The 13,509-nt window shown below is 65.2% G+C and overlaps 1 protein-coding gene across 1 annotated transcript in view; it reads right to left on the bottom strand.

The window, feature by feature from the left end:
* The window catches only part of CLN3 (CLN3 lysosomal/endosomal transmembrane protein, battenin), a gene marked incomplete at both ends in the record, with an annotated part of 42,497 nt that extends 29,094 nt beyond the window's left edge, over nt 1-13,403 (bottom strand). Inside the window, 7 exons of the mRNA XM_065733087.1 lie at nt 2,873-3,013; nt 5,464-5,557; nt 7,123-7,178; nt 9,779-9,847; nt 11,913-12,059; nt 12,661-12,733; nt 13,319-13,403. Of these exons, the coding sequence (XP_065589159.1) occupies nt 2,873-3,013; nt 5,464-5,557; nt 7,123-7,178; nt 9,779-9,847; nt 11,913-12,059; nt 12,661-12,733; nt 13,319-13,403 (665 nt within the window). The remainder of the gene's footprint in view (nt 1-2,872; nt 3,014-5,463; nt 5,558-7,122; nt 7,179-9,778; nt 9,848-11,912; nt 12,060-12,660; nt 12,734-13,318) is intronic.
* Nucleotides 13,404-13,509: the final 106 nt, after the last annotated feature.

The following is a 13,509-nucleotide window of genomic DNA, read 5'->3' as shown; positions in this document are numbered from 1 at the left end:
CAGCCTGTCCAGCGTCACGTGACGCGGAAGGAGCACCGGGGGGGGCGGTCACGTGGTCCAGGGAGCGTTACAGCGTCACGTAACGCGAGGTGCGTGGGGGAGGGGCCGCAATATGTCACGTGACGCGAGGTGCGTGGGGGAGGGGGGGGTCGCAATGTGTCACGTGACGCGAGGTGCGTGGGGGGGGGGGTCGCAATGTGTCACGTGACACGAGGTGCGTGGGGAATGGGGGGGGGGGGGGAGGGGAGGTGCGCGACCCGGGGGGGGGGGGGGGGCACGTGACCCGGGGGGGTCGCGCTCCTCGGGGTCACGTGGTGAGGGTGTCGGCTCCGGTCACGTGATGAGGCGCTCCCGAGGGGGGGGGGGGTCACGTGGTGGGGGCGGCTCCCCGGGTCACGTGACGAGGCGCTCCCGGGGGGGGGGGAGGTCACGTGGTGGGGACGGCTCCCGGGGTCACGTGACGAGGGAGCTCCTCGGGGGGGGTCACGTGATGAGGGCGGCAGCGGTTCCGGTCACGCGACGAGGCGCTCTTTCCCGGGGTCACGTGACGGAGGGGGGGGGCGGGGCGGCGGCGGCTCAGGTCACGTGACACAGCGCGCGGTGCGCCCCCACCGCCGCCGCCGCCGCCGCCGCGATCCCGAAGGGGACACAGAGCGCCGTCACGGACACGGCGCCGGCTGCGCGCGGGGGGGGGGCACTGCGCGGGAGGGGGCAAACTCAGACCCACTGCGACCCACAGGGACCCATAGAAACCCATAGGGACCCATAGAGACCCCATAGGGGGACATAGGGACCCATAGAGGGACATAGGGACCCATAGAGACCCCATAGGGGGACATAGGGACCCCATAGGGGGACATAGAGACCCATAGGGACCCATAGGGGGACATAGGGACCCATAGAGACACATAGGGACCCATAGGGACACATAGGGGGACATAGGGACCCATAGGGACCCATAGGGGGACATAGGGACCCATAGAGACACATAGGGACCCATAGGGACACATAGGGGGACATAGGGACCCATAGAGACCCATAGGGGGACATAGGGACCCATAGGGACCCATAGAAGGGGACACAGAGCGCCGTCACGGACACGGCGCCGGCTGCGCGCGGGGGGGGGCACTGCGCGGGAGGGGGCAAACTCAGACCCACTGCGACCCATAGAAACCCATAGGGACCCATAGAAACACATAGGGACCCATAGAGACCCCATAGGGGGACATAGGGACCCATAGGGACCCATAGAAACACATAGGGACCCATAGAGACCCCATAGAGACCCCATAGGGGGACATGGGGGGACATAGGGACCCATAGAGACCCATAGGGGGACATAGGGACCCATAGGGGGACATAGGGACCCATAGGGACCCATAGGGGGACATAGGGACCCATAGGGACACATAGGGACCCATAGGGGGACATAGAGGGACATGGGGACCCATAGGGGGACATAGAGGGACATGGGGACCCATAGGGGGACATAGAGACCCATAGGGACCCATAGGGGGACATAGGGACCCATAGAGACCCATAGGGGGACATAGAGGGACATGGGGACCCATAGGGGGACATAGAGACCCATAGGGACCCATAGGGGGACATAGGGACCCATAGAGACCCATAGGGGGACATAGAGGGACATGGGGACCCATAGGGGGACATAGAGACCCACAGAGACCCATTAGGGACCCATAGGGACCCATAGGGGGACTTAGGGACCCATAGGGGGACATAGGGACCCACAGAGACCCATAGGGGGACATAGGGACCCATAGGGACCCATAGGGACCCATAGGGACCCATAGGGACACATAGGGACCCATAGGGACACATAGGGACCCATAGGGGGACATAGGGGGACATAGGGACCCATAGGGACACATAGGGACCCATAGAGACCCCATAGGGGGACATGGGGGGACATAGGGACCCATAGGGACCCATAGGGGGACATAGGGGGACATAGGGACCCATAGAAACCCATAGGGACCCATAGAGACCCCATAGGGACCCATAGGGGGACATAGGGACCCATAGAGACCCATAGGGGGACATAGAGACCCATAGGGGGACATAGGGACCCATAGGGACCCATAGGGGGACATAGGGACCCATAAAGACCCATAGAGGGATATAGGGACCCATAGGGGGACATAGGGACCCATAAAGACCCATAGGGGGACATAGGGGGACATAGGGACCCATAGGGGGACATAGAGGGACATGGGGACCCATAGGGGGACATAGAGACCCACAGAGACCCATTAGGGACCCATAGGGACCCATAGGGGGACATAGGGACCCATAGGGGGACATAGAGACCCACAGAGACCCATTAGGGACCCATAGGGACCCATAGGGGGACATAGGGGGACATAGAGGGACATAGAGACCCATAGGGGGACATAGGGACCCACAGAGACCCATAGGGGGACATAGGGACCCATAGGGACACATAGGGACCCATAGGGGGACATAGAGGGACATGGGGACCCATAGGGGGACATAGAGACCCATAGGGACACATTAGGGACCCATAGGGACCCATAGGGGGACATAGAGACCCATAGCCACCCCATAGCACCCCATAGAGACCCATAGCCACCCCATAACCACCCCATAGCGCCCCATAGAGACCCATAGCCACCCCATAACCACCCCATAGTGCCCCATAACCACCCCATAGCACCCCATAGAGACCCATAACCACGCCATAACCACCCCATAGCACCCCATAGAGACCCATAGCCACCCCATAACCACCCCATAGCGCCCCATAACCACCCCATAGCGCCCCATTACCACCCCATAACCACCCCATAGCGCCCCATTACCACCCCATAACCGCCCCATAGCGCCCCACCTCCTGTTGGACGTTGCAGAAGGCGTTGGCGTAGGCCCCGCCCCCCACGGTCCCCTCCAATAGGACGAGGGCGAGGGCGGGGCCAAAGGAGGGCAGCCATGGGGCGGCCACGGCCCACAGCAGCGTCCCTGCAATCAGCCCCTGCGCGACAGGGGGGGCCGCTGTGGGGCGCGCATGTGGGGCAGGGGTGTGGGGACATGTGGGGCAGGGATGTGGGGAGATGTGGGGCAGGGGTGTGGGGACATGTGGGGCAGGGATGTTGGGAGATGTGGGGCACGGGTGTGGGGACATGTGGGGCAAGGGTGTGGGGACATGTGGGGACATGTGGGGCAGGGATGTGGGGACATGCGGGGACATGTGGGGCAGCTATGGGGTGCAGATGTGGGGCACGGATGTGGGGACGTGGGGCAGGGGTGTGGGGACATGTGGGGCAAGGGTGTGGGGACATGTGGGGCAGGGATGTTGGGAGATGTGGGGCAGGGATGTGGGGACATGTGGGGACATGTGGGGCAGCTATGGGGCATGGATGTGGGGACATGTGGGGCACGGGTGTGGGGACATGTGGGGCACGGATGTGGGGACATGTGGGGCAGGGGTGTGGGGACATGTGGGGCAGGGGTGTGGGGACATGTGGGGACATGTGGGGCAGCTATGGGGCATGGATGTGGGGACGTGGGGCACGGATGTGGGGACATGTGGGGCAGGGATGTGGGGAGATGTGGGGCAGGGGTGTGGGGACATGTGGGGCAGGGGTGTGGGGAGATGTGGGGCACGGGTGTGGGGACATGTGGGGCACGGATGTGTGGACATGTGGGGACATGTGGGGCAGCTATGGGGCATGGATGTGGGGACGTGGGGCACGGATGTGGGGACATGTGGGGCAGGGATGTTGGGAGATGTGGGGCAGGGGTGTGGGGACATGTGGGGCAAGGGTGTGGGGACATGTGGGGCAGGGGTGTGGGGACATGTGGGGCAAGGGTGTGGGGAGATGTGGGGCACGGATGTGGGGACATGTGGGGCAAGGGTGTGGGGACATGCGGGGACATGTGGGGCAGCTATGGGGTGCAGATGTGGGGCATGGATGTGGGGACATGTGGGGCAGCTATGGGGCACGGATGTGGGGACATGTGGGGCAGGGATGTGGGGACATGCGGGGACATGTGGGACAGCTATGGGGCACGGATGTGGGGAGATGTGGGGCAGGGGTGTGGGGACATGTGGGGCAGGGGTGTGGGGCAGGGATGTGGGGACATGTGGGGACATGTGGGGCAGGGATGTGGGGACATGTGGGGCAGGGATGTGGGGACATGTGGGGACATGTGGGGCAGCTATGGGGCATAGATGTGGGGACGTGGGGCAGGGATGTGGGGAGATGTGGGGCAGGGGTGTGCGGACATGTGGGGCAAGGGTGTGGGGAGATGTGGGGCAGGGGTGTTGGGAGATGTGGGGCAGGGGTGTGGGGACATGTGGGGCAAGGGTGTGGGGACATGTGGGGCAGGGATGTTGGGAGATGTGGGGAAGGGGTGTGGGGACGTGGGGCACGGATGTGGGGAGATGTGGGGCAGGGGTGTGCGGACATGTGGGGCAAGGGTGTGGGGACATGTGGGGCACGGATGTTGGGAGATGTGGGGCAGGGGTGTGGGGAGATGTTGGGCACGGATGTGGGGACATGTGGGGCAGGGGTGTGGGGACATGTGGGGCACGGATGTGGGGCAGGGATGTGGGGACATGTGGGGACATGTTGGGCAGGGATGAGGGAACATGTGGGGCAGCTATGGGGCAGGGATGTGGGGACATGTGGGGACATGTGGGGCAGCTATGGGGCAGGGATGTGGGGACATGTGGGGACATGTGGGGCAGCTATGGGGCAGGGATGTGGGGACATGTGGGGACATGTGGGGCAGCTATGGGGCAGGGATGTGGGGACATGTGGGGACATGTGGGGCAGCTATGGGGCATGGATGTGGGGACATGTGGGGCAGGGATGTGGGGACATGTGGGGCAGCTATGGGGCACGGATGTGGGGACATGTGGGGAGATGTGGGGCAGGGATGTGGGGACATGTGGGGCAGCTATGGGGCATAGATGTGGGGACATGTGGGGCAGGGGTGTGGGGACATGTGCGGACATGTGGGGCAGGGATGTGGGGACATGTGGGGACATGTGGGGCAGCTATGGGGCACGGATGTGGGGACATGTGGGGCACGGGTGTGGGGACATGTGGGGAGATGTGGGGCAGGGATGTGGGGACATGTGGGGCAGGGGTGTGGGGCAGGGATGTAGGGCAGGGATGTGGGGACATGTGGGGCAGCTATGGGGCAGGGATGTGGGGACATGTGGGGCAGGGATGTGGGGACATGTGGGGCAGGGATGTGGGGACATGGGGGGCAGCTATGGGGCAGCTATGGGGCAGGTGTGGGGCAGCTATGGGGCGGGTGTGGGGCAGCTATGGGGCAGCTATGGGGCGGGTGTGGGGCAGCTATGGGGCAGCTATGGGGCAGGTGTGGGGCAGCTATGGGGCAGCTATGGGGCAGGTGTGGGGCAGCTATGGGGCAGGTGTGGGGCAGCTATGGGGCAGCTATGGGGCGCACCTGCAGCAGAGCGAGGAGCCAGATGGGGCGGAAGCGGCAGCAGCTCAGCAGCGAACGCGACACGAACACCGCGGCCTGGTACGCCAGCTGGTACCTGTGGGGCAGCCCCACAGCGTGACCCACAGCGTGACCCACAGCTGCCCCACACCTGCCCCATAGCGTGACCCAGAGCTGCCTCACAGCGCGACCCAGAGCTGCCCCATAGCGCCCCATAGCACGACCCATAGCTGCCCCATAGCACCCCATAGCGTGACCCATAGCTGCCCCGTAGCGCGACCCAGAGCTGCCCCATAGCGCCCCATAGCACGACCCATAGCTGCCCCATAGCGATCCATAGCGTGACCCATAGCTGCCCCATAGCGCAACCCAGAGCTGCCCCATAGCGCCCCATAGCACGACCCATAGCTGCCCCATAGCGATCCATAGCGTGACCCATAGCTGCCCCGTAGCGCGACCCAGAGCTGCCCCATAGCGCCCCATAGCACGACCCATAGCTGCCCAATAGCACCCCATAGCGCGACCCATAGCTGCCCCATAGCGCGACCCAGAGCTGCCCCATAGCGCCCCATAGCACGACCCATAGCTGCCCCATAGCGATCCATAGCGCGACCCAGAGCTGCCCCGTAGCGCGACCCAGAGCTGCCCCATAGCGCCCCATAGCACGACCCATAGCTGCCCCATAGCGATCCATAGCGTGACCCATAGCTGCCCCATAGCGCAACCCAGAGCTGCCCCATAGCGCCCCATAGCACGACCCATAGCTGCCCCATAGCGATCCATAGCGTGACCCATAGCTGCCCCATAGCGCAACCCAGAGCTGCCCCATAGCGCCCCATAGCACGACCCATAGCTGCCCCATAGCGATCCATAGCGTGACCCATAGCTGCCCCGTAGCGCGACCCAGAGCTGCCCCATAGCGCCCCATAGCACGACCCATAGCGTGACCCATAGCTGCCCCATAGCGCAACCCAGAGCTGCCCCATAGCGCCCCATAGCACGACCCATAGCTGCCCCATAGCACCCCATAGCGTGACCCATAGCTGCCCCATAGCGCAACCCAGAGCTGCCCCATAGCGCCCCATAGTACGACCCATAGCTGCCCCATAGCACCCCATAGTGCAACCCATAGCTGCCCCATAGCACCCCATAGTGCGACCCATAGCTGCCCCATAGCGCAACCCAGAGCTGCCCCATAGTGCCCCATAGCGCGACCCATAGCTGACCCATAGCACCCCATAGCATGACTCATAGCTGCCCCATAGCATCCCATAGTGTGACCCACAGCTGCCCCATAGCGCGACCCATAGCACCCCATAGTGTAACCCATAGCTGCCCCATAGCACCCCATAGCGTGACCCATAGCTGCCCCATAGTGCAACCCACAGTGCCCCATAGCTGCCCCATAGCACGACCCACAGCACCCCATAGTGGGACCCATTGTGCAACCCATAGCGTAACCCATAGCGCCCCATAGCGGGACCCATTGCGTGACCCACAGCGCCCCATAGACACCCCCCAGAAACCCACAGCGCCCCACAGCACCCTACAGCCTGACCCATAGCGTGACTGCCTGGAATCTATGGGGCAGCCCCACCCTACAGCCTGACCCATAGCGCGACCGCCTGGAATCTATGGGGCAGCCCCACAAGTGCTACTCACCAGCGGTACTGCTCGCTGTGGGTCAGGGCCGACGTGGGGAAGTAGAGCAGCTCCAGCTGCGTGTGGGGAGAACGCAACGCTGCCCCACAGCGCTATGGGGCAGGACCCCCAGCCCCACAGAATCCCGCCCCACAGAGCCTCCAGCCCCACATCTCTGCCCCACAGTGCAGCCCCATAGAATCCTGCCCCATAGAGAGTCCAGCCCCAGTGACCCCCAGCCCCATAGAATCCTGCCCCATAGAGCCTCCAGCCCCACATCTCTGCCCCACAGTGACCCCAGCCCCATAGAATCCTGCCCCATAGAGACTCTAGCCCCAGTGACCCCCAGCCCCATAGAATCCCGCCCCATAGAGCCTCCAGCCCCACATCTCTGCCCCACAGTGACCCCAGCCCCATAGAATCCTGCCCCATAGAGACTCTAGCCCCAGTGACCCCCAGCCCCATAGAATCCCGCCCCATAGAGCCTCCAGCCCCACATCTCTGCCCCACAGTGACCCCAGCCCCATAGAATCCTGCCCCATAGAGACTCTAGCCCCAGTGACCCCCAGCCCCATAGAATCCTGCCCCATAGAGCCTCCAGCCCCACATCTCTGCCCCACAGTGACCCCAGCCCCATAGAATCCTGCCCCATAGAGAGTCCAGCCCCAGTGACCCCCAGCCCCATAGAATCCTGCCCCATAGAGCCTCCAGCCCCACATCTCTGCCCCACAGTGACCCCCAGCCCCATAGAATCCCGCCCCACAGAGCCTCCAGCTCCACATCTCTGCCCCATAGTGACCCCAGCCCCATAGAATCCCGCCCCATAGAGACTCCAGCCCCACAGTGACCCCCAGCCCCACAGAATCCCACCCCAGAGCCTCCAGCTCCACATCTCTGCCCCATAGTGACCCCCAGCCCCATAGAATCCCGCCCCACAGAGCCTCCAGCTCCACATCTCTGCCCCACAGTGACTCCAGCCCCATAGAATCCCGCCCCATAGAGACTCCAGCCCCACAGTGACCCCCAGCCCCATAGAATCCCACCCCACAGAGCCTCCAGCCCCACATCTCTGCCCCACAGTGACCCCAGCCCCATAGAATCCTGCCCCATAGAGAGTCCAGCCCCAGTGACCCCCAGCCCCATAGAATCCTGCCCCATAGAGCCTCCAGCCCCACATCTCTGCCCCACAGTGACCCCAGCCCCATAGAATCCCGCCCCATAGAGACTCCAGCCCCACAGTGACCCCCAGCCCCACAGAATCCCGCCCCACAGAGCCTCCAGCCCCACATCTCTGCCCCATAGTGACCCCCAGCCCCATAGAATCCCGCCCCACAGAGCCTCCAGCTCCACATCTCTGCCCCACAGTGACTCCAGCCCCATAGAATCCCGCCCCATAGAGACTCCAGCCCCACAGTGACCCCCAGCCCCATAGAATCCCACCCCACAGAGCCTCCAGCCCCACATCTCTGCCCCACAGTGACCCCAGCCCCATAGAATCCTGCCCCATAGAGAGTCCAGCCCCAGTGACCCCCAGCCCCATAGAATCCTGCCCCATAGAGCCTCCAGCCCCACATCTCTGCCCCACAGTGACCCCCAGCCCCATAGAATCCTGCCCCATAGAGACTCTAGCCCCACATCTCTGCCCCATAGTGACCCCCAGCCCCATAGAATCCCGCCCCACAGAGCCTCCAGCCCCACATCTCTGCCCCACAGTGACCCCCAGCCCCATAGAATCCTGCCCCATAGAGACTCTAGCCCCACATCTCTGCCCCATAGTGACCCCCAGCCCCATAGAATCCCGCCCCACAGAGCCTCCAGCCCCACATCTCTGCCCCACAGTGACTCCAGCCCCATAGAATCCCGCCCCATAGAGACTCCAGCCCCACAGTGACCCCCAGCCCCATAGAATCCCACCCCACAGAGCCTCCAGCCCCACATCTCTGCCCCACAGTGACCCCAGCCCCATAGAATCCTGCCCCATAGAGAGTCCAGCCCCAGTGACCCCCAGCCCCATAGAATCCTGCCCCATAGAGCCTCCAGCCCCACATCTCTGCCCCACAGTGACCCCAGCCCCATAGAATCCCGCCCCATAGAGACTCCAGCCCCACAGTGACCCCCAGCCCCACAGAATCCCGCCCCACAGAGCCTCCAGCCCCACATCTCTGCCCCATAGTGACCCCCAGCCCCATAGAATCCCGCCCCACAGAGCCTCCAGCTCCACATCTCTGCCCCATAGTGACCCCAGCCCCATAGAATCCCGCCCCATAGAGACTCCAGCCCCACAGTGACCCCCAGCCCCGCAGAATCCCGCCCCACAGAGCCTCCAGCCCCACATCTCTGCCCCATAGTGACCCCCAGCCCCATAGAATCCCACCCCACAGAGCCTCCAGCCCCACATCTCTGCCCACAGTGACCCCAGCCCCATAGAATCCTGCCCCATAGAGACTCTAGCCCCAGTGACCCCCAGCCCCATAGAATCCCGCCCCAGAGCCTCCAGCCCCACATCTCTGCCCCACAGATCCCCCAGCCCCACAGTGCCCCATAGCGCACCAGCCCCACAGATCCCCCCAGCCCCACAGACCCCTCCCAGCCCCACAGCGCCCCACAGCGTCCCACAGCGCACCAGCCCCACAGATCCCCCCAGCCCCACAGCGCCCCATAGCGCCCCATAGCGCACCAGTCCCTGGTTGATGAAGTACTCAAAGAAGTAAACGAGGGTGAGCGGCGCCGCGTTCCGCAGCAGCACCTGTGGGGACAGACCCATAGCGCCCCATATCCTGCCCCATAGCGCCCCACAGCCAGCCCCATAGCACCCCATATCCTGCCCCATAGCGCCCCACAGCCTGCCCCATAGCACCCCATATCCTGCCCCATAGTGCTCCATAGCCTGCCCCCGTAGTGCCCCACATCCTGCCCCATAGCGCCCCACAGCCTGCCCCATATCCTGCCCCATAGCGCCCCACAGCCTGCCCATAGTGCTCCATAGCCTGCCCCATAGCGCCCCACAGCCTGCCCCATAGTGCTCCATATCCTGCCCCATAGCGCCCCATATCCTGCCCCATAGCGCCCCACAGCCAGCCCCATAGCACCCCATATCCTGCCCCATAGCGCCCCACAGCCAGCCCCATAGCACCCCATATCCTGCCCCATAGCGCCCCACAGCCTGCCCCATAGTGCTCCATAGCCTGCCCCATAGCACCCCACAGCCTGCCCATAGCACCCCATATCCTGCCCCATAGCGCCCCACAGCCTGCCCCATAGTGCTCCATAGCCTGCCCCATAGCGCCCCACAGCCTGCCCCACAGCACCCCAAAATGTACCTCATAGCGCCCCATATCCTGCCCCATAGTGCCCCACAGCCTGCCCCATAGTGCCCCCACATCCTGCCCCATAGTGCCCCACAGCCTGCCCCATAGCGCCCCACAGCCTGCGCCATAGCGCCCCACAGCCTGCCCCATATCCTGCCCCATAGCGCCCCATATCCTGCCCCATAGCGCCCCACAGCCTGCCCCATAGCGCTCCATAGCCTGCCCCATAGCGCCCCACAGCCTGCCCCACAGCGCCCCAAAATGTACCTCATAGCGCCCCATATCCTGCCCCATAGTGCCCCACAGCCTGCCCCATAGTGCCCCACAGCCTGCCCCATAGCGCCCCACAGCCTGCGCCATAGCGCCCCACAGCCTGCCCCATATCCTGCCCATAGCGCCCCACAGCCTGCCCCATAGCGCCCCGTATCCTGCCCCATAGCGCCCCACAGCCTGCCCCGTAGTGCTCCATAGCCTGCCCCATAGCACCCCACGGCCCCTGCCCCATAGCGCTCCATAGCCTGCCCCATAGCGCCCCACAGCCTGCCCCATAGTGCTCCATAGCCTGCCCCGTAGTGCCCCACATCCTGCCCCATAGCGCCCCACAGCCTGCCCCATAGCACCCCATATCCTGCCCCATAGCGCCCACAGCCTGCCCCGTAGTGCTCCATAGCCTGCCCCATAGCGCCCACAGCCTGCCCCACAGCGCCCCAAAATGTACCTCATAGCGCCCCATATCCTGCCCCATAGCGCCCCACAGCCTGCCCCATAGCGCCCCACAGCCTGCCCCATAGTGCCCCACAGCCTGCCCCACAGCCTGCCCCATAGCACCCCACACCCCGCCCCATAGCGCCCCACACCCCCGCCCCACACCGCCCGTGTCTCACGCTGAGCACGCGGCGCTTCTCCTCGGGGCTCAGCCCCACACGTGTGGGGCGCAGATCCAACAGCGGCCGCTCCTCGGGGGCGGCGCCCGGGGGGGGCGGAGGAGAAGAAGAAGCTGTGGGGCGGGGGATGTGGGGCTGCTCCCACAAGTGGAGCCTCCGCCCCACACTGTGCCCCACAACCAACCCCCCCCGTGCCCCATAGCGCCCCATAGGCAACTCCCAGACCCCCATAGAAACCCACACTGTGCCCCACAACTACTGCCCGTGCCCCACAGCGCCCCATAGCTGCCCCACAGCGCCCCAAAACTGCCCCCCGCACCCCACAGCGCCCCATAGCTGCCCCACAGTGCCCCATAACTGCCCCCCCCCACCCCACAACCGCCCCACAATGCCCCATAACTGCCCCCCCGTGCCCCATAACTGCCCCCATAGCACCCCATAGCTGCCCCCCCGGGCCCCACAGCGCCCCATAACTGCCCCCCCGTGCCCCACAGCGCCCCATAACTGCCCCCCCCGTGCCCCATAGCTGCCCCACAGCACCCCCATAACTGCCCCCCGTGCCCCACAGCGCCCCATAGCTGCCCCCCCCACCCCACAACCGCCCCACGGCGCCCCATACCTGGCGAGCATGGTGGGGGGCAGCAGCAGCAGTGGGAGCAGCGCTCGTGTGGGGCGGAGGAGCCCCCCCTGCGTCAGCCCCACATAGAGCAGCGCGCCCCCCAACCCCGCCCCACCGCTGCCCGACGCCCAACACGACAGCGCCGAGCTGTGGGGCAGACCCACAGCGCGTCAGAGCCCGGCCCCACAAGCCAGGCCCCGGCCCCATAAGTGGGACCACAGACCCATAAGTGGGACCACAGACCCGTAAGTGCGGCCCCAGCCCCATAAGTGGGAACACAGACCCATAAGTGGGGCCCCAGCCCCATAAGTGGGACCACAGACCCATAAGTGCGGCCCCAGCCCCATAAGTGGGACCACAGACCCATAAGTGCGGCCCCAGCCCCATAAGTGGGATCACAGCCCTATAAGTGAGCCCCAGCCCCACAAGTGGGACCACAGACCCATAAGTGCAGCCCCCCCCAGCCCCACATGGCCCCATAGCAGCCCCCCCCAGCCCCACATGGCCACATAGCAGCCCCCCCCTGCCCACATCGACCCATAGCAGCCCCCCCAGCCCCACATCGCCCCATAGCAGCCCCCCCCAGCCCCACATGGCCACATAGCAGCCCCCCCCTGCCCCACATCGACCCATAGCAGCCCCCCCCAGCCCCACATCGCCCCATAGCAGCCCCCCCCAGCCCCACATTGCCCCACATGGCCCCATAGCAGCCACCCTCAGCCCCACATCGCCCCACATCGCCCCACACCTGGGGTAGGCGGAGCTCAGGCTCAGGAAGGTGATCTCCCCCAGCCCCGAAGAAGCGCTCGTCAGTGCCACTCCTGTGGGGCACAGCCGCCCCATAGCGCCGCCCCATAGCGCCGCCCCATAGCGCCGCCCCATAGCCCTGCCCCATAGTGCCCCGCCCCATAGAGCCGCCCCATTGCCCTGCCCCCTAGTGCCCTGCCCCATAGAGCCGCCCCATTGCCCTGCCCCATAGTGCCCCGCCCCATAGCGCCCCACCCCATAGTCCTGCCCCATAGCGCCCCGCCACATAGTCCTGCCCCATAGCACCACGCCATAGCCCTGCCCATAGTGCCCTGCCCCATAGCGCCCCGCCCCATAGTGCCACCCCATAGCCCTGCCCCATAGCACCTTGCCCCATAGAGCCACCCCATAGCCCTGCCCCATAGTGCCCCGCCCCATAGAGCCACCCCATAGCCCTGCCCCATAGCGCCGTGCCCCATAGAGCCACCCCATATCCCTGCCCCATAGCGCCGTGCCCCATAGAGCCACCTTATAGCCCTACCCCACAGCCCCGCCCCATAGAGCCACCCCACAGCACCGCCCCATAGCCCCGCCCCACAGCCCCACCCCACAGCCCTGTCCCATAACCCCGCCCCACAGCCCCGCCCCATAGCACTCACCCCCCAAGCTGACCCCCACTCCGGCCCCGATGGCCACGAGGGAACATCCGCCCCACGCAGCGACGGCCACGGCGACCACGCGACGCTGTGGGGCAGGAATCAGTGGGGCAGCCCCATAGCGGACCCCCGGGGCCGCCCCACATCTCACCTATAGGGCACGAGGTGCGCCCCAAAGGGGGTGGCCATCTTCA

The sequence above is a fragment of the Cyrtonyx montezumae genome, unplaced genomic scaffold (assembly GCF_038088225.1).
Source record: "Cyrtonyx montezumae isolate F1298 unplaced genomic scaffold, pur_monq_1.0 scaffold_165, whole genome shotgun sequence".
Taxonomy (NCBI): domain Eukaryota; kingdom Metazoa; phylum Chordata; class Aves; order Galliformes; family Odontophoridae; genus Cyrtonyx; species Cyrtonyx montezumae.
This window is presented reverse-complemented; position numbering and strand designations above follow the sequence as displayed.